Source organism: Agelaius tricolor, unplaced genomic scaffold (genome assembly GCF_023055355.1).
Source record: "Agelaius tricolor isolate 1412-34295 unplaced genomic scaffold, bAgeTri1.0.p SCAF_10, whole genome shotgun sequence".
In the NCBI taxonomy this organism is placed as follows: Eukaryota; Metazoa; Chordata; class Aves; order Passeriformes; family Icteridae; genus Agelaius; species Agelaius tricolor.
The window spans coordinates 16,505,965-16,532,501 of NW_027269270.1; the positions used below are offsets into that span (position 1 = coordinate 16,505,965).

Consider the following 26,537-nt stretch of genomic DNA (forward strand, 5'->3'; position numbering starts at 1 on the left):
AAAATCAGTGCATCCTTTTCTGGTATCACGTGAATAAATGATTTCCAAAAAGAGGTATAAGGACATCAGCTTCCTACCTTCGCTTTGCCTAAGACACTAGCAACTGTTTTGTGGTGATCCCAGAAAACACCACTGCTTCCATGGCACCTCTGGAGGGGCACTTCTGCAGTAAAGACTCTAAGTTCTAGGGTAATAGGAAAAGGCAGAAATGTAAAGGTAACTCTAAACTTTTTCCATAAGCACACCTGGCCTTTTGCAGTTTGAAATTAATAAATCATTAAGATACCTCCAATTCATATCCTGAGTCATATTTCATTAAAGAGAAAGGTAAAACAACTCATTTGCATCATCAGATGCTAAACCACAGAGAAACAACATTTACCTGATCACTTCAGCTCAAGGATCAAACTAGGGCCATTTTGGATTCCAGACTGTGTTAATTCTATTATTTGGAGTTCTGTGGCTTTTGTGTACTTGCACCAGCCAACATCATTGCATTTCATCAACACCTGACTATTTCTGCAGCACTCAAAACACATTCATAGAAAAACTAAAAACCTACTTCTCATTAATTTGCTGGCATAACTTAATCTACTTTTTTAATGTAAAATTAGAACACTCTGCATGCAATCTTTCAATCATTTTTGCCACAAGCTCAAGCACAATACAGTCTTATTTTCTATCATATTTGATGGAAATTGTGAGACGTAGATAGGAATATTATTGGGAAAAGCAGCTATAATTGGGTTTGTCTTTTGAAAATGCCCTCTTTTGATGCAAGATGAGTAATCAACCATTTATTTCCCAACTTTGTCTTTTTTCCTTTAGTTCTTTCTATAATTCCTAATTAGTCACAGAACTACATGCTCTATTTCCTTACTCTAATCACTGCCCTTGTGAGTAGTTTTTCTATCCTTGTATTCAGTGCTTTCCACGGTCACACTAATGCTGTTTTTCACTGAGAGTTTTGCTTCAGCAAAGAAAGCAGGGTTGAGACTGTACAAGACACCCATACAGGGGAACAATGCTCCTTCTAAGGACAAGAAGACATTAGCAAGCTTATCAAGCAAGAACTGCTGCTGAATTCTGACTGATACACACACAGCTGTACGCTGGAAATATTTTAATCTATACAGCTTTATGTGTTCCCATCATTCAAACTGGCTCCAAAGTCAGTGCCTCCAAAGTCACAGCTGGTGAGGCAAAATTGGTCATTTTACCACAGTAAGGCAAATGATGCAGTCCAGTGAGCACCACTCATCCTTTACAGGTTAAACTGTGAACCTAATTACAGATCATGGATAATAAATATTTGTTGATAATGAGAAAAAAGAAATATTTCCATTTATTATAAAATTTTAAAAACTGAAAACACATCTACTATTTTTTAAAGTACTTCAGTAAACATATTCATAAATTTTACCAATAGAAATCACGACAGTGCCTCCAATTACCAAACTGCAACTGATCAACCCACCACATTGTTCCTAATGAGAAATTAGCAGATGAATAACCAACACCTGTCACCAGTACAGGCTCTGACAATCACCACCCCCCATAAGCTGAACTATTCTTCTAGCCAGCTGAAGAGACTACAGTTCTGTTGACAGTTTCCTAGGTTTATATACAGCTAGTTTTTACATAAAAATACACTTTTTGGGCATATTTCAAAACACTAAGTGAATAAGATTTCCTTACAAAAGAAAAAGGATTATTTTATTAAAATACATGAATAATTGACAATAATTAATACCATATAAATTCTCCTACAAGTTTAAAGTCCTGCCACTCCAGAGCAGGACTCTCCACCTTGTGTAATCCTCCAAAAATAACCAGGTAATTCTCAAAAGAGCTCAGAAGATTTCCTGATACACTTGGTTTGTGGCCCATTCAAATTAATAAGAGGCGTTCACTGATCTGAAAGAAAATTTCAGACCCTAAACACTCTCCTATTCATCTGTCTCCTACTAAAGTCCACTGAAGTTCAACTGACTTCCATTAATATATTTCACCAAAGTCCACTCAGCAGGAAGCAGTGTACTGTTATCAGCTCTGTGAAGTTAAGATAGAAACTGTAGAAACTTGGAGAAGTGGAGAATCAGTACAAAATCATCCCTGTATATAGAGGGAGGCCTTTGAAGTTGCTTTTAGGTTGCTTTTAGTGGAAAGATATCACCAATGTGAATGCTGTTACATGGAGCCTCCATGGCTGGGAGCCACAGCAGCAACTGGCTCAAGAGACCAGGAGATCAGAAAGAACACAGGATTTACAACAAAACTGGAAGCTATATCAGAAGCATGAGACTGCAGCAAAATAGCTCCAGATCAGTGCAATTGTCTGCCAACTGAGTAGTCTAGGGGGATCCAAAGTGCACCAGTCTAGAAACATTTCAGTGCTGTACTTTGTAGCCAATGTCTCATGAAGCAGATTGAGGGATCCTATGATTACTCATTTTCCCAAGTTTTGGCCCACCATCCCATCACTCATCACTGGTATTTTCCTTTTCCCTCTTTCAAGCTAAAGTTCAGTCAATGAGTCCTTGCTAGCTCCTCTGCTAGAGCTCTTTTCTTGCCCTTTGAGAGAGGCATGTCCCCCTCAGGTGATAGTAGACGAGGTGTTGAACAGATCGTCCCGTGGTCAATAAACTCACATTTTTTCCAATTAAACCAGTCTCAGAGCCATGCATTGACCTGATGGATCTGCCTATTCTTATCAATATTATTCCTTGCTACTGGAAGGATTCACAAAATCACTATCTGTGCTCCTGATCCTTCAATCGTCTCAAGGTCCTGAAGTCTCTTTTGACTGCCCTCAGATTTCTCTTTTTTATTTCATCACTGCCAGCTTGAGCAACCAATAATGGACAGCCATTAGAGGTCCTTACTAGACTGCAAAGTCTTCCAGTAATGTCCCTTTCCTGAACCCCTAGGGAACACTGGTAAAATTATCTTTGTTCTGTGAAAATGAAAGATGCAGTACATCCTAGGGGAAGATTGGAGGAAAGGGGCAAGAAGGAGTATGCTCCTGCTGAGTTTGCTCTCCAGACACCTTTTCACCAGCAACTGATTCACTTCTAAACACTCTCATCTCCTTTCTCACTCTCCCCCCCTCCCTTTTCTCCGAGGACTCCTTTTCTTCTGTAAATATCTAATACAAAAGTGTTAACTTACAACCTCTCTTCTAGAATTATCAAAGCCATATATATCTATTCAAATAATGTTTAAGCACCTTAATTCTAGCAAGGCTGTGCTGTTTTAAATCAAGACCAAAATCTACTGAGGGAAAAGAATTGGTTAAAACCAAGTAGAACATAAGACATTGCTGCCTCATTACTGAAACAAAAATATTCTCCTTGCTTAAGTATTTTACTATCTTTTAATTACAGAAACAGAGTTATCTGATATTCCCCCTTCACTGGAATTTTCCATAGGCTATACACAGTTACAGAAGTCTGGACTCAATCCAACAGCATATGAGGAATTTATATTGAATTGAAAGTTAAATAGACTGCAGGATTCTAATTACCTGGAAAGGTCAAGGGTAGTAATGCACTTTTTTGGCTTTGGTTTTTTTGGTTTTTTTTGTAATACAGGCTCCTGATCTAGTAAAAACCAGACTGGATATCTGTTTTTGCCTCTCTCAGAAGAGAAGGACAGCTATGTAATCTATAACACATTTGCTTCTTTTTGCTTATGTTTTTACATGACTATTAATTTTGTTGCCACTAAGTAGGTGACTTAGCAGATTAACAATGAAATATGGGCTAAACTGCAAAACAAATTCAAACCCACCAATGAACAAAATATCAACTAGCTCTTTAAAGCACATTTAAATCAAAATTTATTCACAAGTCTCCTGCTAATAATAGTTCATCAGGCAGAAAAATAATGAGCAAAAATAAATGGTAAAAGGTAGTCAGTTCCAGAATTAGGCACAATCTCCTTTTGACTGTCAAGATTCACTTCATGCATTGCCAAAAAAGAGGTGCTTCAGGAAGACTAAAAACAGGCTGTCAAAAGAGGCTTTCTAAGAAACCTCCATCACAGGAACAATCTGTGATTCAAAATGCTATGTATCTGATAAACACCATCTTTTAAAGTAATGAGTACAGACAGAAAAATGTGCTAAGCACTCTAAATTATCTTGAAGGTCAAATAATGACCTTCAGAAAATGTATCAAACCAAATCTCAGTCATGTAATTTTTTTAGTCCATACAAACAGAAAGAAATAGATGGAAAAAGTATTGCAAAGTGTTCTGCTTGGGAACATCTGGATTATCTTTGACTTTTTCCCCTGAACACTGCAATTCACAGGCCACTGGTTTCAGTCAGATTTGGCATCTGCAAGGTTTCATTAGCCTTTTTCAGAACCTGACATGGCATCATTTATTTCTGTCATTTATTCTTCAGTTTCCAGTTTCAGTTTCTGGCTTCACTGAGACAGAAACAAGTGTTTAATTTCAGAAATATTTTTGGACGGAGGGGAAAACATACAGCTTTGCATTCCAGTGGTCAACCTTCCAACCAAAAATTCAGCATAATTGACTTATAATTATGCTTTGTTATCTCATTTATTCACAGAAGTTTCAGAGAGTTAAAGAGGCACAAGCAAATTAAGAGCAATTGAAACAGGGAAAGTAATAGTAACAATTTTTATTTATAACCAGTTCTCATCTTTAGTGCAATGTAGTATTTTGTTTTTCTATTAAAATCATTGCTCTGTGAATTTGCAAAGCAGTAGAATGTCAGTTGCCAAAGAAATGAAAATAGGACAGCAATACTTCTGTGCCTGACTGAAATACATATGGTGGTGTCTAGACACTACACACCTGTAGCTGGAATATTAAAATACTGCAATTACACAGCATATTTGTAGAAATTTATGGAGAAGTAAAATATCTTCTTACATCTTAAAGTGAAAATCCCACAGACAAATTTCTAAGGACAGTTCCTGAACTGTGTGTATTTCACACTCCCACTGTACATGAGCCAGTGGAGTGAGTGGGACCTGCCTGAAAGCCCTGCCCAGTGAAGCAGATCCACTCTTGGAAAGCTAAAAGTTGGCTCAAGAAAGACACAGAGGGATGCTACAAACTGTTTCTTGTAAGCATAGGAAGATTGCCAAGGGAAGAACTAGACCATTTGGAGTCTGCCACGGAACAGTGTACCACAGTCCTGTGCTCCTGCTGAGATCTCCCTCTGCCCAGGAGGGCAAAGGAGAGCAAAGGCCCTGTCATGCCATAGTGACTCTTACTTTCAAAGAGGAAGACAAGACACCTTCTTCTCCTTCCATTTCACAAAGACAAGCATTTTCTTAGTTGAGGCTCTACAGAAGTACAAATAGACCTAACAGTAACCCCATAAAAGAAGTTTATTACCACATGATTGATGTGACTGGTACTGAACATGCCATTCAATCATTACACTCGGCAAAAGCAAGCACTTAAACCCTGCACTTTCAAAGGAATTAAGGATCTTTGTATGCTATGACTCAAACTTTATTACGTTTTTCAGCTTAGTATTGTATGAACTGGTATTATTCTGATAGCTCTGCCAGTCTAGTTCAGAAATAAACACTTGCAGAAGTAATACATTAGTTCAAGGTGGCGCATTTCCAATGGACCATTAGGAGGATCATTATAAATATTCTGAAGCAATAGACTGAATAAATGCTGAAACCTAAAGAAATGTGCAAGATGTGTAAGAGTACCATTTTTTTTAAAAAGGAATTATCATTTAAGGGAATATGTCTTCTGAGCAAGAGGACTGGATGTGGAATGAAATTTATTTGTTCCCTCTCCTATTCCATCCAATAAGCTTTATTCTAAAATATTTAAATTTTGTCTGTTTGAAAAAAACCCAACCTGTAAGGCTTAGGAATACCTGCACATTATATCTAGGGTGAAGACCAATAAACATAGCATGAGAAACATGAAAAAATTGTTCATTACCAAAAAGGTCCCATGACTGCAATTCCAATAAACCCTCTCTTAGGCAGAACTAAATGACAATAATACAGTAAGACTGAATCCCAATAAACCTGTAAAGATGCTAATTTAAAACTCATGTGCTTCTTGAAACAGTTGGACAGGCCATGGAAAATATCTTGGGAAAAATATTGACTCATGTAAGCTGGGGAATCTAGGAAAGGATAAAGGTAGCTCAACCACATGGAAGGTAAAAGCTGCTAGTGATGGATTTAAGGTGTAGCAGAGCAATTAGTGATGCAAGAAGAGCCCAAAACAACCACTACAGAACTGATCTATTAAAATATCATGGAACACATGAAGACCAAGAGGGGTGATTTTTTTATTTAATGCAAGATTTAATCTTCACCTCATGGTGAATATTCTATGGTAAGCTCTGAAAAGAAGTATCTCCTGGATAAGTTTAAGAATTCAGAGAAAATGAATAATTGAAAGAAGCAATGGTGAATAACAGACACAGGACAAGGGAACATTTTGAAGATGGGAAGCAGCACCTTGGCAAAAGGAAAAAGACAATGCCAAGATTGGGAAAAATATCAAAGTACTAACGAAGTGAGAAGAGCAAAAAGTAAAAATGAGGGACAAAAAAGATGATAAAGACAAACAAACCAAAATCCCCAAAGGCAAATCTAGGATAGACAAGTAAAAATACATCTACAATAAAAATAGAGGGTATAAGATGGAACACAATTCTTTCTTCCTTCCTGAATTTCCTCTCAGTAATTAATTATGAGTAACTAAGGTGATTACATACTTTTTAACGTGACATGAGCACTCAATTTTAAATAACACACAGAATGGCTAAACAAAGAAGAAAATTATACTTCCATAAACTCAGATCTCTGGTTTTGTTGCAATTTAAGACTTTTTTGTTCATTTTGTGACCCCAGACAGTTCAAGCAGATGCTGCCTGCTCTAAAAGTCTGATGTGTTTGTGAGCTGGCAACAGATCATGGATCATCAACTTGCCCAGTGAATCTACCTTATTGTAATTCAAGACATCTTTATCCAGCACTTGTACTAATATGTGAACAGTCTGATAAGAGGGAATCTGATATAGCTATACTGGGAATGAAGAAACCTAGCAGTCACAATTTAGCTATTTTAACTGAACTAAACTGCATAAAGTCAATCCCTTCAGTCAGCCAAGTAGAAAGATGAAAGATGTTACTACTATTTTTTTCCTAACGCTCTCAGAGACTGTGGTGCTGGATGCCAAAGCAGAGATACCAACTCACTCAAAAGGAGAAATGTTCCTTTCCCCTGTCACTGTCCAAGCTACTGAAGAAAGGTTTGCACAGAAAGAAAAGTGAGTGCTCCCTTTCCAGGAGCACAAGAATTGCTTCGTTGCTTGCTCTGTTCTCACAGACATACCTTTCTCTTTTTTTTTTTTTTTTGTAAATACAGCTCTTATTCATGGGATCTCAACATTCATTTGCCAAGTAGATTAAAATGCCAGTCTTCAAGATCTTAGATATCTACTTTATATCTTAGAGATCTAAGATCTTAGAGATAAGCAGGGCCATGTTCAAGTTACCTTTAACTTTTTTTTGGATACACTATGAAAATGCTGACACTTTTTCAATAAAGCAAATATAGACCTCTGCAAAAAAAATTACATGTGCCTTGGAAAATTCACTTGGTTTTGATAAGTTTTACCAGGTTTTTTCAGTCTTCAAACCTTTTATACCTTTATATCTGTATGCTTTCAATGCAAATTTTTAATGGTTACTAGCAACACTAGACCAATTAGTCCAGTAATTGTTTATTCAGACAGGCTAAGTAAGTAAACTATCCTGTTTACTGCTTAAATTTCTCCTGAAACCCCTATATGGGTGAAGTGAACATTTTTCCCCACAGCACAGACTAACACAGGCAGAAAAGGACCTCAGAAGGTCTCTATTCCAACCTCCTGCTCAAAGCAGGACTATTTATGAGCTCAGCTCAGGTTTCTCAAGGCTTTATTTTCTCAGGTCTTCACACTTCAAATTCATTTTCAGTCAATTTTCAGTAGGGACTCTTCAGTTATCATGGAAGTCAGCACTTTGAAACCCAGCCCTTGAACATGGCCATTGCTTTGTATCCCTACCCTCCCAAGATCACATTTAGCCATATATAAATACTGAATCAGCACAGAACCAACTTACAGGCCATTGCACCAGGCCTTCATCATTATTTACCATTTTCCCCCTCTTCTATTTCCTTTCTCCATTCCCTGCTTGCTATTTCTTCCAACAGTACTGTAACATTTGTGAACCTAGCATTGCAAAGTCATTTAATCTGTCTACATTCCAGTTTGTTCACATGTAAAATGTGGCCTCTCTGCAGAGAATGCACTACCTAGAATCTTGCCAGGGAGTTTTTCCTTGGCCTCATGCCAGCTGTGGAAACTTGCACCTCCTGTAGGAACTCTTGGGAGAAGCTGCAGTACAAGAGAAATCTAAACGGCATTTCGTGATCATGAAATAAACCCACTAAAATCATTATTACTCCCTGAATACTGGAGTTATAAAGATTTATGACCAATACCTACTCCAATAAATATTTCTTTAAAAATTTTATGAGTTCTAACTTATGACTATATCTCTGATAGGAAAGAAATATAAGCTGCTAATTGTTAATAGTAAATGTGCATGTATGTGTAGTGCATTATTACTGCACTAATCTTGAGTAATTATTAAATATACTGCATAAAATCTTAACATTAATCAAACTGATAAATGCAACGAGTAAATCAATACCTTTCAATGCCCAGCTCCTTTTCACCAAATATATTTGCAAATAAAAATTGCTTTTTATTGCATATTTCTGAAAATTACTTCAGAGAGCAAAGCACATATGCATTTGGTCTTTTCATTACAAAAAGATAACCAACACACATTCATTATGATCCTAAAGATAATTACAATCTTGCTAGAATGTAGCTAGTACCTAAAAAGTTCACTTTCTTGTTCTTCTGCTTCTATCAGCCAGTGAATTAATTCCTTTATAAAATGAACATCAATATTCTATTTTGAATAGAGAAAAGGCATCTGTTTTTCAACTACCTCCCATAAAAGTCTCTGGAACTGCAAAATGTACAAGGTGTCTTATTCACTCTGCAATACCAAACTATGTGAAGAGATTATCTTTTGTTCATGCAAAAATCTAATTTCATTTACTTGGCTCAATTCATTATAAATGATGTGGGCTACTGAACTCCAATATTAAACATAGGCTATAAAGCTTATTTTGGAACCCCACAAGGCTAATGGAATGTAGTGATGTTTCACTTCTTTAGGACTGCACTACAAACCAGAACAGAATTTTATATCTTTCCTTCAAACATTAAGTTCTAACTTGTATTTCCAAGGCACAAGTACAAGAAGTTGCCTGTACACCAAGGGCCCTGCAAAACCACCTGTTAAATGAACAATAACTCAACAGAACACAAGACTGTGTTTTGCATGGGCAGCAATCTAGGGATAAAGACACACGTAAAAAAAAAGATGTTTGACAAGGTAAGACATTGCAGGCAAAATATTAAAGTTTATGAATGAAAATTTATAGCTTTGATATGACTTTCAACCAAGACACTGTTCCAAACTTCCAAAAAAAGCAACTTTTTTGCAGTCTCCTCTTTTTCCTTCATGACTGACAGATAAGCTTTATCACCATTTCCTATAAATACCTCTCACTAAAATTTAGTCACACACACAAGAGACTGTATGGTCTGAGTAACCTGCCAGTCAGCATTACAGCTCTGACACCACAGAACTGTCCAATCAGAAAGCAATTAAAAAGGGGAGTACAGATTTTCTGTCATGCAACAAAACTTTAATTCAAACATCACCTTTTCCAAATCCACTGCAAAAAACCAAACACCTCTCTGGACTAAAGCATGAAGATGGTTATCATGTGGCACAGCCACAAGGTGATGTAGGCAGACTATGGATCTTTGATAGCCAGGAAGTCTAACTCATCAGTATTTTCCTCTGGCAGCACTGAATACAAGTCTCTTGTGAAACTAGACTTTAATGCAGAGCTCCCCTCAAGGAAGTTCAGAGTAGTAACATCATGTGTCCTCCACTGTGGGTAAATCCCATGCCCAAAAATAACATCATGCTATTTGCAGCCTTTGTATGCAGCTGCAATACTTGGCATTTGGGGGCCACAAAAAGGAATCAATAAGGAAATAAATTTTCCTTCTTTCCAGTATTTAGAGAATTTAGCACAGTAACTAAGGCTTTATTTGCCTGCAGCTGTTTCATAGGAAAAAAAAGTGGAGGGGAAAGGAAAAAAACCCAAAAACCCACAGGAGTTTACACAATTTAAATCCTGAAGGATCATTTTAAAATGGAAGCAGAGTGCAATTTTAACAGACCCTAAGTAGTCTGCTTCATGAATGTTCACTTAATACCAGACTATGACATTCTTAAAATTTCAAGCAGGGAAACCTGCTCTGGTTACCTTGGTGATAAACTGAAGACAAAATAGCACATAATTGTTGCTGATGTCACTGCTCCCAATTGTTTCCAAGGTTACAGAGTACCTAAAATAATTGTGATGTTTCATTTCTAGACTGCATTTGAAGCCCATTTTCTGTACCCAGTAAATTGTTTAGTACTGCAGGTAATCTATCTAAACCTTATCTATTAAGCATCAGCAGCCTCTCAGCAACCTATGGTAACAATGTAGGCTTATATGTTGAAAATATAGCTACCTAGTTGTTTGCTGAGCAACTTGACTCCTAGCCTATCTTAATTATTTTATCCTAAGAAATCTATCTCTATGACAATGTATATCAATCAATCAAAAAAATACCTGAAGATTAAATGTCTCATGGCAATGCAATATTACATGTGAGCTATCTACCTGAAAGGATGCTATTCCCTGGGGTAAATAGTGGAAAATTGGTTGTGAGATTTTCTCACAATCTTCAAACTCATTTTAAATGCAGAGCACAAGTATTTTGCTGCACTAGAAATAAAAAAGCAGCCATGCTACATCTTCTCCATTGCAACCTCTACTTTACTGAGCACCACAGCAGGAATCTCCTTAAAAATCAGTATATACTCTGTGTAAGGATTACACTGACAGTATTACTGCCAAAAGACAACTACAGACAATGCTGTTAACTACTGCAGTCCTGTCAAGAAACAGGGAGCAGTTTTCAAAGCACACTAAAACAAACATAATTTTAGTCTACAATAATAAAAGCAAGACTTGCTAGGTCAGCTCTATCCCCTAAATCTGACTGAAACATATTTCAAATCCTCACTTCTGAAGGAGACAACTGTAGATGTCCATCTCCCACCTCTCCTCCTGCTGGATGTGCCTTTCATCACATGATTGCTCTCAGACTGCAAGGCTTGACCTTGTCAGCAAGAAATTTTCCACTAGAGCAAAACAAAATGGCATTCACAGTATCTTAGCAGTCTGTTATTACTTATGCAATGGATTTTGAAAAGTAATAATTTACTTTAGAAACTGGATGACTAAAACAGTTTATGTGCATTTAATGCACAAAATTAACTGCATATGGAGTCACTAAAAACATCTGTCAGGCATCTCAGCTTCTACCTAGGGTTTAGAGGCAGTTGAGTGCAGCATGGAGAGTAACACAGAGCATCAGAAGAGATTATTTTTTACTTGCTCAGAAAATGGTTGAGAGCTGAGCACATTTATTTTCACAATTAATCAAGTTTCTTGATGAACTCATTTCAGCTGCGTACATTTTAGCTCTTCTGTGTTCTAGAACAACTATACTGGCAGGAAACGTTTGGTGAAACAGCCTCTTTTAAATAAGCACCAAAGAACATACCTATAAAACAGTACCCTTCTATTCATGAGGAAGCCAGTTGGAGGAGAGACTCTTAATGAATCAAAAATCAGAAACATACTGTGCAGTCAAAGTCTTCCTTAATAGCTAAAACAGTAAATGCTTACAACAGACTATTCAACAGCAAGGCACAGAGCACAAATTAGAATTACTTGCTGAAATTAGGCTATGAATACATATGAACTTGAGTGCACTTGCAAAATCAAATTCTATCTGTAAATGACTTAGAAAAAGGAAGAGAAAGACAAAATCAATGAGAAACAGGCAGTTGTAGATAAGTTATGTGATAACTGGACAGTTAAAGGAAGGAAAGGAGAGAAATTGCACCAAGATGATTTAATTTTAGGGCTAATTCCCTATTGTCTTATGTAATATATAAAAATACTTGTAATATTCTACCACTTTCTCAAATATATTAAAATGTCATAAGGTAAATGGAAAACAGACCCCATTTTGCTATGATATAGCTGCTAACTGCATACACTTCAATTTCTAGATCTACTGCCAGACTTAAAAGCCCAGTTATAGATGCATGCTTGGAACAGTCTTAGAAATTGCTCTCTGCTTCTTAAATAAAGATGATATAATGAAGGTAAAAGTACTACAAGGTACTCATTACTCTGTTAAACCCTGGCACAAATCTATTTGAATCTGATATTTAAACCCAAGGATGCATTTGATGTTTTATCAATTCACATACCTGTTAAGAATGAATTAGTAATGAGTAAGTCCTGTACATCCTTATAAGGGCAGAGCCCTTGCCCTGAAGGCTTTTGGCACTGCTGCATACTCTGGAACAGTGACAGTAACAATACTAAAATACCTTGTCCTCTTAGCACAAAACTGTTTCTCTGTGGACTTAACACATGTACTGCCAAATCCTACAAACACCCACATCACTACATCACCACTAGAGGTGTACTGCAGGGGTAAAAATGGTCCAGTCCCATTCAGCATCTTCATTAATGATGAGACAGAGCACACCCTCAGCAAGCTTGCTCATGTTCCCACCTGTGAGGAATGGCTGATACACCACAGGGTTGTGCTGCCATCCAAAGGGAAGGACAGGCTGGAAATACAGCAAACAGGAGCCTCAGAAGTTCAGCAAAAGCAGTGCAGAGCCCTGCAGCATTTTCTGGGGGCTGATCACCAGGAAAGCAGCCTTGCACCAGGGAACTGGGGGCTCCAGTGGACACTGGGGTGAACATGAGCCAGTTCTGTGCCCTCGTGGTAACAAAGGCTGCTGGAACCCTGGGCTGCCTTAGGAGGGGGTGGGCAGTGGGCTCAGACAGGTGACCCTGCCTTCCTACCAGCCCTGCTGAGGCCACATGCAGAGCACTGTCCAGTTCTGGCCTCCCCAGTAGCAGAGAGGCACAAAGCTACTGGAGACAGTCCAGCAAGCAGTCACTGAGATTGATCAGGGGACTGGGGCACCTCTCACATGAGGAGAGGTTGAGACAGGCAGGATGGTTTAGCACAGAAAAGAGAAAGCTCAAAATGGGTATTATCAATGTAGAAATACATGAAGAGAGAGTGTAAAGAAAACTGAGTCAGGCTCTTTTCAGTGGTGCCCAGATGACAGGGCAAGAGTTGATGTGCGCACACTGAAACACAGAAGGTTCAGCCTGAACATCAGGAAATATTTTTTCATTCTAAGTCTGACTGAGAACTGGCACAGGTTGCCCAGACAAGATGGGAGTCTCCATCCTTGCAGATATTCAAAGCTGTATGGACGCTGTCCTGGGGAATCTGCTACAGATAACTCAGGTTGAGCAGGACAGCTGGACAAAATGACCTCTAGACATCTCTTCCAACCTCAACCATTCTGCGATTCTATGGAAGAAAATACAGCCAAGCACACAGACTTTCTGACATTTTCAAAAACATATCAATGCTTCACTTGCTGTGAAACCAGTGATCCTGAACCCTTTGGAAAAAAAATAAACACAGAATGGAGATTTAAAGCATTGTAACAGAAATAAAACACAAAGAGCTTCTTGGAAATTCCACTAGCTAGCCAACAACACATTTGGGGACTTAAATAATTTTGAAAATCTAGTCATATTTCCCTGGGTTGAGATTGTATGACAAGTCTGTAACCTCCTGAAGAATTGGTAGTGGTCTTTCCAATGCCTAGTCACAGACCCATCCTTTTTTTTCCAGCTAGAGATAGACTATTCTTGAACTGCTTTGCTATTCATATACCAACTAAGGAGAATCCCAAGGACATTTAGTTCTCATCACTAAATGTAACATGTCACCTTACATTTTTATTATTTAGAATTTTCTGTAAAACCATAATCACAAAATAATGGGGATCCAATGTATCAGACAATAACATATTGTTTCAAAATCAGCTTATTCCTCAGACAATTAAACATAGCTTTTACAGACACCATGATGCCCTACCTATAACCATAGGCAGAATCTGGTCTTCTGAAGTCGGTTAGTCACATTACTGCAACTGCACTTCACATTCAGAAATAAACAACATTGTGCTCTGAAACTTCTATTCCTGATGTCAAATTATTTACCATAAGACTATTTTCAGCTTATTCCTTTAATTACTTTAAACACTTCTTATTAAGTAACTAAAATTGTATTAATTCTTTTGGATTTTGTTTTACAAAAACAACCAACTCTCAGCTATATTCTCCTACAACACATGCTTATGTTTCTTTACCATGCCAAGCAACAGCAATAAAAGTGTATGCTACACGATATATCAGGATCATGTCAATACCAATGCAGATGGCAAAATTACAGAAAAGTTGGAATATGAGAGGTTGCAATATGAAAGGCTGTGCTAGAAAATGTTAGTATTTCAAATGTCCCCACAATGGATCTTAGCTGTCCAGATGGATGACACTACCTGCAGTACACCAGATGCCTCACAGGTACACACCAAAGCAAGGTAAAGGTGCAATGGGCTGTATCACAGTCACTCTATCTACTGAAATTATATTCTATTGTCTATTCTCTCTTGACATGATCATACCTTAAAAATGACTGTAACCGAGTACTCTTGAAGAACTTCTTTGGAGTTTATTTACCAACATAACAGGTGAGTGTATGGTGGCGCAGAAAGTATGAAGATACTGCCTATTTACAAACTACTATGAAGCTGAAGTTGCAATGGGGTAGGAGGCGGTTTGATCCTGCTGGATGCAGATCAGCTGCTGAAACAGTCAAGCATCAGTAAATTCAAACTAATAAGTACTCCCAAGAGCTGTAAGTCTCAACACAGTACAACACAGGTTAAGAACTGCACCATTCAATGACTACTCACAAGCTCAATTCCATTTCACTCCTGGCTATTTAACATGAATTAATGAAGCATAATAATGTTAAATGAAATTTCTCAGATTTTGTGAGTTAGAAAATCAAATAGCCATTTTTTTATCACCAATCAATTTTAAAACAGGTGCCTTCCACTGCTCTCAGAAGAACACTTGAGTGATAGACATGAGTGAAGAATTTGGGTTAATTCCTGTTAGTGTTAGCTCTTAGGGTAACCTAGAAAAATTGCTCTTTACCATGTCCCTGTAAAAAAGACTATATATAAAGAGACAAATCCTGAAAAGCAGGATCTTTGCAACATGATCTGAAATCCTCACTTTATACTAGTACATACACTCCAACTACCCTTTTCAGACAACAACATGCTATCTTTATCTCCTCTTTGCCACACGATTTTTTTATAGCCATTACTTTTCAAAATTTCAATCAATTGGCTGTAATTTGTCATGATACCCTAAGAGATAGTACTGAGATGATGTAATATTTTTCACAAGATAACACCGTTTGAAGAATTTATGGACCTCTTTTACTTTAAAAAGCTTAGGTGTAATGGTATTTGAGAATCTTTTATTTTGTAATATTTTTGCCAAAACCGACACACCTAAGTAGTGACAGCAGATGGAAGAGGTTAAAAGTATCAACTCCCAAATTACCAACTTTGCTAGGCCACCTTCCTTTCATAATTTAGACCCTTCTGTTGGAGATTTGAAAATATATTCTAGGCAGATGACATGTTAACAGAATAATTTCATGGTTCAGTATCTTCGCAGTATGATTTATCTCTTATCTCTAGGCACTGGAGGTCCCTTTTCAGGAGATTTATTAGTTAGAGCCAAGAATCCATTTTGATGCGAGAAAATATGTGCATTACTGCAAAACAGAACCTTAACATTTGCTCTAAGATAATGGCTCCTTCTCATTAGTTTTAAGAAAAATCCCATGCATGTGCTATCACAACTGTTTCTAAGATACTGCACCTTCATACAACAAAACGTTCATGAATGAAAGAGGTTTTTTATATTTGCATTAGTCCAGGAACTTGTATCCCCTGCTCTTCTAAACCTACATAACATACATAGAAATAAGGTCCAGAGTCTAATGAAACATCTAACTTAAAAATTAACTAACATTTTCCTTTTCACTCCACTTTTGCTATTGAGTATTTGCTGCAGACAAATTTTGTAGGACAAGAAAAGTTTAACCATGGGAAGTTGCTTAAACATCTCGTTCACAGCTCAGGCCATATTATCAAAAGTATGAAGCTAATACTTAGATATCTTAAAAAAAAATTATGTTTTCAAAAACACTTAGCAGGCAGCATCTCCTGTTGTGAAACACTAGTCAGGCTTTGAGGGAAGTGCAGCACAGTGGGATCACCTTTCTTATGCCCAAGTTGAAGTACTTGGTGATTTCTGAGGGTTCACCTGTCCTCTAGAAATAAGATATTTTGTTGAGATAAATTCAGTCCCCAGTCACATTTTATGTTGCTTGACCCAATGATAGAAAATCTGAATTTAAATGGGCATAAGACGCCTTCTCTTCCCACAATGCCTGGTCCAAATTACATAACGCAGATGTGAACCTGGAAGCAGTTAAGTTTAACAGAAGTCCTTGACTTGAGTTCTACACAAGAAGATATCTCCAAAGATCTTGAGGGTATCCAACTGCTCTGACTGCCAGTACAAAACTATTCATCTAATGGTTGATTCAAATCCTATAAAGTCGAAGTAAAGACTCATTGATTTACATTATACTCATTTAAGACTAAGGTCTAGCTCTGCTGCTCACTATGTTGAAATTCAATGCCAAGGCTAAAAGCACAATTGCCTCTCACTAGAAAAAAAGTGAGACTAAATGACTAAGCTGACATAGAAACTTGACCATTTGAGAATGGAAGAAGTCTACAGAAACACACACAGACATTTCTTATGCCATCCAACACTCATCATAGTTCACATCATCTAATAAGAATGTATAGTTAGAAGCAGCAGGGCCAAAGCTCACATAACGCACGGCAGAGGAAAATATCTCAACTTAAAAAATGATACTATTCTATTTGGTAAATGTACACATTATTTGATTAATCAGATAGATAATTCACCTTTGTTTTGCTATGTCATACAGAGATGCAACAGCACATAGAGAAATAGGTAATCTGTAGACAGAAATCAAAGACTCTACATGCTCTCTTTTTTTGTATCTTCCTATTGCTTGCTCTTACTTTTGGTATCACTTCTGTCCTCTTAAACGGTTTTGAGCACTGATAAAAATTTTTAATATTGTTTTAGTAATCTGAAGCCTCCCTTGCCTTTAACTGCCCAGATACGCTTTACACTCATGAAAAGGCAAGAAGATAACTGCTGCTTCAGGATAAATAATTTTGGAGAGTGGTGGTAGCTCATGTCTGAGCTGGGGAGAAGGAGATAACTGTATGAGCCAGAACTCAGCACAACTGCATCTGCATATAAATAGACTTAATCAGAAATGCAAATTGCAATCAGATGAAATTTTAAAAGCCTATGATAACTGTGTAGATAACAAAAGGTCAAATACTTGTATTGCTGAAGGTTTTAAACTGTTAGGTAAGTGGTGATTCTTCATTAGCCAAAATGTGGAAAACACCAGTACATGCCAGCCTAATCAATGATGGACAATTTCTATATTTCTTCTATTATTACAACTGCTCTGTTGCTAAACTCTAGTTCACACTGTCAATCTCACTTATTCAGGAAGACTCAGTGAAATGAAAACAAATGAAATCAAATATAGACAGTATGAAATAATACAGATAATTTACATATGACTATATATAGAAAGGAATTTATATCCCTTTTTCAAAGCTAATCTAATATAATTCATATTGGATTGTCCACGGATGACAATCCAAATCTTCAAATTTTAACATCCTCAGGTAAAGGAGAAAATAAATTATGACTACAGTTTGCTGCCAGACTGCTTCATAGCACTGTCAAAATTGTATGTTTTTCTTTTACAGTAAAACAAGCCCAAGGCTAAGGAATAATATTTGAAAACATTATTTAACAAATAATGTTAAATAAACAAATGTTGGCTTCTCCATTTGAAATAAACGTTTTCATCAGCAGTAGGTAAGAAAAGTTCTGTTGGAAGGAAGGTACCTGGATATTATATGGTTTTATATTCAAAGATTAGAATAAAATAAATAAGTCTTTATAATTTCAAGGAGTTCTAAATAAAAATTATTGTAGAAGACAGACTGAAAAAAAATCTTTAACATTACAGATTTTTATTGTCTTTTTGTAGAAGAGATTCGTAGGATTTTAAGCAAAAAAATTGCCAAATAGTTCTCCTTTGAGTAGACTGCCTTTGAACAAACTAGTGAGTGAAGAGAGCCATCTAGTGCCATACCTTGGAATTTTAAAAAGGGTTTTCACCGGATGCATGTCAAATAAAGGAGGGTCTCCATCCCCCAGTTCAATAGCTGTTATTCCCAAGGACCACACGTCACATCGAGCATCATACGAGTAGTCATACTGCTGCTCACAAGCAATGACCTATCAGAGGAGAAGCACAGAAAGCAACGCTTTAATCTAATTTGTAACTCGTGTCATCCAATATAGCATGAAAGTACTTTTTTGAGTCATGTCTAAAATGCTATGCAGCTATCAAATCCATATCATTTTTGCCCGTATATACCAGACAAAAGAAACATCACAAAAAGGTAACAGCAAATTAGAACTTCTCTTTTGTTTGTTTTCTTTAAAAACAATCTCTCTCTTTTTTTAAAAAAATACATTAAGCTCCATGGGATGCTTCAAATATCTATACAAAGAACATCAATAATAAATTCTTTTTTGAAAGAATGACTTACAGGGACCTATTATAAAAGCAGAGAACCCTATTGCTGTTATTCTTATTAACTTCCATGACTATTCATGAGGATAGACTGATTTGCACAGCTGGTTTTTAGATAAGGATATTCCATCAGAAATTTCTTCCCTTTTTCATTGTTGTTTGTTTGTTTTCCGTTTTGTTTTGTATTACTGCATTTGAGTAGTTTAAAAAAATCTTAGGTAGAAAACCATGTACCTTGTCTAAGAAAAATGGAAGCAGGCAGGAATCTCTCCTTGGAAATCAGAACTGTTTTACATCACAGACTTAATGCACACTTCTGGCCAACTCAGTGATCACATTCTAATACACTAACTATTCATGTCAGCTGAATCTAAATGCCAGATTCAAATCAAAGTTTAAATTTAGCCCTTATATTTACAAAGGGATGAGACAAAAATTGCAGCTTCACTGCAATAAAATAATAATTTTATTATGATTTGGAATTGTGTCTCAAGTTTGTCTTCCCAAATCTCATCAATTAAACAATTACTTTAAAATAATTTGTTGGATCCTGGCACATTGCTAGTAAAAGCTATGAGAAAAACCATGGAAGTTTATAAAGTATCTTTAATAATTTGTACGTAAGATAAAAATAACATGTCCTAGGGTGGCTGTACCTATGCTCCAGAAGAGATTTTATATTTTTTTAACTTCTGTATTACTTCTCCATTCCTGTGGTAGGGCTTCAGCTTGGAACAACACTTTGCACAGATTGCAACATGCAAGTCAGCAACGTGAGTAGCTGCTGGCAGAGTCACCTGTTATAAGAAAACCTTTCCTGGAGAAGCTGCTGATTCCATCTTAAGCTCTTAGTTACTTTCTCCATAAACTGCACCTAACAAAGGCATTCCTGACCCTGGTAGTGATTCTGTCCAACATGCCCATAGAAATTCTGTCTCTTATTTGGGTCTCATGACCCCACTGTAGTGCACTCATCATTTATTTTATCAGAACAGAAATCAGGGTGTTGAACACAGTTAAAATAATACTGAAATGTTTGGGGGTGGGGGAGGTTTGCATTAAAGTTGCACATCAGTTAATTCCTTTTCTTTTCCTAGGGCAAATCAGTCAAGAAAAATGACGATGCTTCCAAATTTTTTATCAATGTTTTGACAAGTGTTAAGATCACTCCTTCTCCTCAATTTTTTCAGTTAGTATTCCAGAGAAAGGGGAAAAATGAAAGTCACGACCACAAAGTAGGATTCCAAGATTTTTTCCTTCAACTTGAAGAGGCAGAGCTTTGTTAGTTAATCTGGTGTTTTTCAAAATTGTCACACAAAGATCATTTCTCCACCTCCCTTCTCTTCATCAACAATGCCACACACATAGCTGGTCTCCCCTATTCAAAGATATCATGATCTTTCCTTATAAGCCCATCACAATTGCTTCTAACTACAGGACAATGACAAACTTTGCTGTATATCTTGGTCTTACAAAGTTTAACAAACTACACTAGTAAGTCTTAGAGCTTTTTTCATCTTCACAATGTATTACCTACCAAAGAGAAAGGACTGTATAACACATCTTTGTGTCTTCTGCTCCACACCTAACCTCTAGTACATGGCAGTATAATGACACTATGGCAAAATACTGCCATTCTAACCTAGGGGAATTGGACACCATTAGATTCTCCTCCATTCTATTATAGAGGCTATGGTGATTATTTTAGAAAAAATATTCCCCTTAATATATATTATTTTATAAAAGACATTCAGCCAGTGGACCATACGAACCAGCATGTTTTAGACCATTAGCTTGACAATAGTGAGATGAGCCTCACAGAAGAGATACAAAATTAACCACTGTCTTCACCCAACATGCAGAATGTACATGCATGTAACAATCACTTTGGTTTGAAACGAGTATTTAATTTCTGTGGAACTTATTATTAGAATCTTGCCAATTTATGTACCCCTTGGAGAAAGGCAGATGCGACTAACTTCAGTTTTTAAAACACAAATCAAAATTTTCAGTTTTTTCCTTGATGAAAGGTGTGCATAAGCAGTTTGCTTAACGTGTTGGCAAGAGAGTGTAGCAGAGCATACTCTCTTGCAATGTGAAGAAGAGAGTGTTCTTTAAGTCACAGTTTCCAAGCCAGCCAAGTCCTCAGGAATGCCCCAGTCCTGTATTTCCTTGAAAACTATTGCTACTCCCTGCAGAGCAAAAATCTCTAAGAGACAAAACCAAAAGGGGCTATTGACTTATCTTTCTTTATATTCCTGTCTCTATCAGGAACTCAGAGACGCTTTTTTTTTGAAACATCTCTACTTTTCATTGGAGTTTTGGAGCTGAGAGTACCACTCAGCACTGCTGAGGCCTGCTCTGCCCAGTGGGGTATGAAGAAAGAGAGCACAGAAGACATGATCTGAAACTGCAGAACATGCTTTTCCCTTTCTTTCCTTGTGCAATGACAGCACATTTTTACCAATTTGGTATCCAGCAAAATCCTCCCCTGCTTGTAAAAGTGAAACAGAAGACACAGTTTGCTTTGCTGCAAATATTTTGTTCACGGCAAAGCCTCAGAGGATGATGTAGCTAATCTTGAGATTTGCTAGAAAACATCACAGGAATAAACACCAAGTCTTTCACTTCAGCATGGGCTGGCTGCATGCACACAGTGGCCTGGGTTGCTAAGGAGACAGGCTGTCATCTTTTGTTTTAGTTGTATTTCATGCCCAGTCATACTGCTGTAGGTTGAAAAGCATTCAAACACCAGACAGAGAAACAGAAAGTGGTTGTCAACACTAATTGTGCTGAGGGTCACACTGGTACAGAATGAGGGGATAGGGAATTCACAGGTCTGGAAAAATTGTACATAAACTAAGCAGTCATACTAAGTGGAGGGAATTTAGACAAGTCAGTGCCTAGGCATTCTGTGTAATTTATAAGTTGTACAGAAACACAAAAATTCAGAGACAGACAAGATCACATATCTTGACAAGAAAATTTTATATTCAAGGATATAATTCTGCCTGTTCTGAAATCAATATAAATATTTCTCTGAACTTCAGCAAGTGCAGCAGCAGATCAAAGGTGGATTCAGAAGAAGGAAAACAGTTAATACAAAGAACTACCTATTATTTGGACAGTGGTCATACTGACTTGCGCAGAGAGAGGAAGCTATGCACATGTTCAGGTGAAGCAAAATACATCAAACCCTTTCAAGTTTACCCAGAATTATTAGAAGTGAACTTACTTTCACTTTGCCTCAGTAAATACAAAGCAGAGCTGCTAACAACAGCAGCGCCGATGTGCTACCTGGAGAGGAGTGCTGCACAATCAGCGCTGCTGACCCCGCGGGAAGGAGCCTGGAGCCAGCAGCGCTGCAGCTGCGGGGTGAGGCGGGGCTGCCTCGGCTGACAGAGCCAGGCAAGCAGCGTGTGTGGCTGTGAGCGCTGCTGAGAAGCACTGCACAGGGCAAATGAACAGGGCACTAAGCTGGCACCCTTGCTGCAAGGAAAACAAGACTGCCAGCTGTGCCAGTCAAGTGAAATCAACCCACGGAACTACTGGGCTCCATCCGACACTACACAACCCAACTTCATTTGTTTACATTGGAAATAGAATATTAAATATTCTTCTAACTCCTATGTACCAAAACCAAAAAAGCCTTTCGTGATAGCACACAGCAGCACTGGGGGATACCGAACTAGACAAACCAAAATGATACTATCTATCTCTATCTCTCCATCACTTCCTCTTTCCCTCCCACTCTTCAAGCACATTCATATATTGAATAAAAAGCAATTTTGTGATTGAAATTGGTTCCATATTCCTGCATTTTCTTATTTGGATTTCAGTTGCTTATTTTGTCCCATTATACAAATGTTTCCATAGTATATCAGAAAATTATTTCATTGTTATAAGTTTTTCCAAAATAAGTAGTAAATAACATTTAAAACAAGTTCTATAAGTAGTTATCACAATTAATATTGATTTATTGTAAATTAATTATATGTCAAGCAGTCAAATTTTACCAGCTGTGAGTAATCCATTTTTATTTTTAACTCACCCACGGGATATATTCCTGAGACCATTAGACTGCTCTGGCAACAGGCCACATTTGTAGGGAAATGTAATACCTTTTATTGGACCACATGATACAGTAAGGAAAAACAGGCTTTCAAGCACAGAAATCTTGCCTTTATACTATGAGACCATTACAAACTCAATACTACTCATAATAATACAACTGGCACATTTTGCTTCTGATCTAGAGATGTACTCCTGACAAGTAAGTATATATACTACAACACCTCACACAGATTTTCAAATGGTCTTTCACACAGAAAGCAAAAACTAAGAGCTCCTCCTCCTCCACCCTCCTAAGTAAACATATTTCATGTAGGCAACTCAGTGCAGACCCACGTGGTATTGAACTGATTTTCTCTGATGTTTTGGGCTTGTTGTTTTGATTTGTCTTTTAAATCTTTAAACACCCTACATGAAAGCTTTACAATCCCTCCATAGCTGTTGAAACAAAATAGAAGCAACTCCTCCACACCCCTTCACCAGACTACAGCTATGTCATCAATGCTACTGGCAATGTTCCCTGAGGTTTCCTCCAGCTGCCATGTACTTTTCACTTCCATGCTAGCCCAGGTGGAGGTCAGCTCTCTTGGAGGCAAAGGAGGGGATGTATTCTGCTAGATCCTGCTTTTGAGGGACAGCTTGCTGGTGCTGTCCTGCTGTGCTCTCTGCCTCTCTTGTATGTAATGTCTTTTAAAGTTTGAAACCGCTGTATTCCATTTCAGACTTCCAAATCCACTGCTTTTGTTATGGACTTTAAGTAACTTCAGTATAACTCCTTACTACAGCAGTTTGTTAAAGCTGCAGTTTGAGAGTCACAGAAAAGAAGCAAGCAGGGGAAAAACCAGGAGAGTAAAGGCAATTTCCTTCATTTCTTTGAAGAAATAAAAATCTGTATTCAGAAAAAGAAATCTATTTTAAAATCATCTGTCACTCTCAGAAGGTGGCATCTCAGAGTCACAGGCATTTCAACCATGTGCAGCCATTTAGAGATTTAATTTTACCCCACATTCTGCCACTGACCTGCTCTAAGTTCTCAAGCAAATCACTTCACTTCTATGTCCCTCAGTTCAACCATGCAGTCTTGCCCTATCTATTTAGAGCAACTGTTCCCACTCTTCCCCCCATGCCTTCCCACACTTACACTTCTGCAGTTCCTCTCTGGCATGCCTATTCCTAGTTCCACATGAAGCACAGCTCTGCACTCAAATGCAGTGCTGCATTTTGAGAGGACAGCTAGTATTTCCTAAAAATAATTACCAGTACACTGCAGTGTCCCAGCACCTTAACCTCCCGAAAACCAGGATGGAATTTCATAATGTATGTCATGAGGGAAATTCCTTTTCACCCTAGGCTTAATATAGTATCACCTACATGGCAAATTATTTAATGCTACTTACCTTCAACTTTAACATTTATTTATTGTATTTATTATTTTTACCCTTTAAATGTGTGGAATCTTTAAATATTTCACTGTTGATTAATCATGATGCCAGATTCTATAAAAGTTCTATAAAAGCAGCAGCAGATTTGTTTCTATCAGTAAAGTTTTACTCTGAGGACAGTTGTTTGGGGGTTTTGTTTTTAAATTATGCTTTCAATCTTATCTCATGTACTGTAATTTACAAGGTAAAAAGACTATAAAACTGAAAGCTGTAATAAGGGCTAATTTAATAATCTATTATTATTAGGTATACAAGAATTGTTATTATACTTTCACAGAAGATACTAAAATATTTTCAAAACTTTCCTTACTAGAGAAGGTGTAATATTATTTATCACAAAATAAGCATACTTTTCCACTGTACAACTGTTTTCAAATGGCTTTCAGACAGAAAAGTAAGGGTATATCCATTCTTGAAATCCATATCCTATTTATACTAAGTGGCAGATTCTTACAGTTCATTATAAATCAGCATGCACAAAACTCCTTGCTTAGGTGGCAATTAAAAGTATAGTGAAGATGTGCATATGGAAAAGCTAATTTTAGCAAATTGACCTTGAATCTCTTGATGTAAGCATGGGCTGACAAACAGAATAGGCTGAAATATGAGAAGATGAGACTATACTAAATGGCTTCATGGGAATGCATCACTGTACCTGTTTAGAGTTAATTAAAAACATGAAAGCAAAGATGGAGAGAGACTTTTTACAAGAGCATACCGTGACAGAATATGAGGGAATGGATTCAAACTGAGAGAGAGTAGCTTTAGATTAGGAAAAAAATTCTTTACTGTGAGGGTGGTGAGGCACTGGAACAGGTTGCCCACAGAAACTGTGGATGCCCCATCCCTGGAAGTGTCTAAGGTCAGGTTGGATGGGGCTCTGAGCAACCCGGTCGAGTGGAAGGTGTCCCTTCCTAGGGCAGTGGACTTGGAAACAGATGACCTTCATGATCCAAACCTATGATTCTACCATTTAATAAGCCCAGGTTAGTGATGGGATTATCTTTTCTATGCTGTTTTCCAAAGTCAGTATTTAAACAACACATTAAATATATTTACAAATAAATTAATTTTTCCCAAATTCTAAGACCTGAATACAGCCCTTATTGTAATAAATATTGACTTCAGCAGAAAAGTTGATGCGAGGTTTTTGCAAAACTGAATTTTTCTTTTGTATGTTTTTAAACTATATTAATGCAAGTCACTTATTGGGTTGCTTTTTTACCAGCTAGTTTTGTTAGTTTTTCATTATACTATGCAGACAAACAACTTTGCACTGAAACAATGCAAATATTATTCATTGTTTCAGGATTAGACTTATTTCACACACACATGATCAGATTTAAAGTTTAAAAAGAACACAAAGGAACATTGGGAAAAGAAAGGCAATTTAAGCTATTCACCTACTGTTCTAACACTTTGGAAATTTATTCTGATCCTCAGATGTACTGAATTTTATCCCAGGAGAATGCCTTGATTCAGCAGAAGAAAGGGAAACTGTGTCTGGGGCAATCTTACTGATCATTGTTACCTCCTGCCAGCACAGTAACAAATATTCAAAACACAGAGTTGAAATAGCTTTAAATAATACTGTGACATCTGAAATATCTCTGAAAATAGGAAAATAGACCCAAGATTTTACCTCTGGTTAACTCGTTATTACAGAGTTCATATATCTTTACCACAATATCACAGCCTTTCCTACTCATGTGTCAAATTTCAACACCTAATCCTTCAAATGATCAACTATGTTTTAATTATGTTCCTTTTAAAATATAAATATACATTCACCAGTGTAAGTTTTAGCAGTTATCAGTAAACTATAACAGCATATACCCTGCAATTTTAAATTATCTTCAGCATCTCTCCAGTTCTTTCTGACTTCAAGTATCTTGTTCTATTTCCATTCTTAAAACTAAATCTGGGCCAAACATGTACATATATCTCTACATGGAGCACATCATCTTGAGTGTGATCACATGGCATACATAGGACAAGCAAGGGATCCTATCCAGCCAGCAGGAAGGGCAGGCAGGGCCTGATAAACCTGACCTCCTTTTTTGGCCAGGTGATCTGCCTGG

At 37.2% G+C, this 26,537-nt stretch overlaps 1 protein-coding gene across 1 annotated transcript in view; it reads right to left on the bottom strand.

Annotated features, from left to right (window-relative positions):
- MYO3B (myosin IIIB) overlaps nucleotides 1-26,537 on the bottom strand; it is a 186,983-nt gene that overhangs the window by 127,060 nt on the left and 33,386 nt on the right. Inside the window, exon 8 of the mRNA XM_071434937.1 lies at nucleotides 18,497-18,642. Coding sequence (XP_071291038.1) covers nucleotides 18,497-18,642 — 146 coding nt within the window. The remainder of the gene's footprint in view (nucleotides 1-18,496; nucleotides 18,643-26,537) is intronic.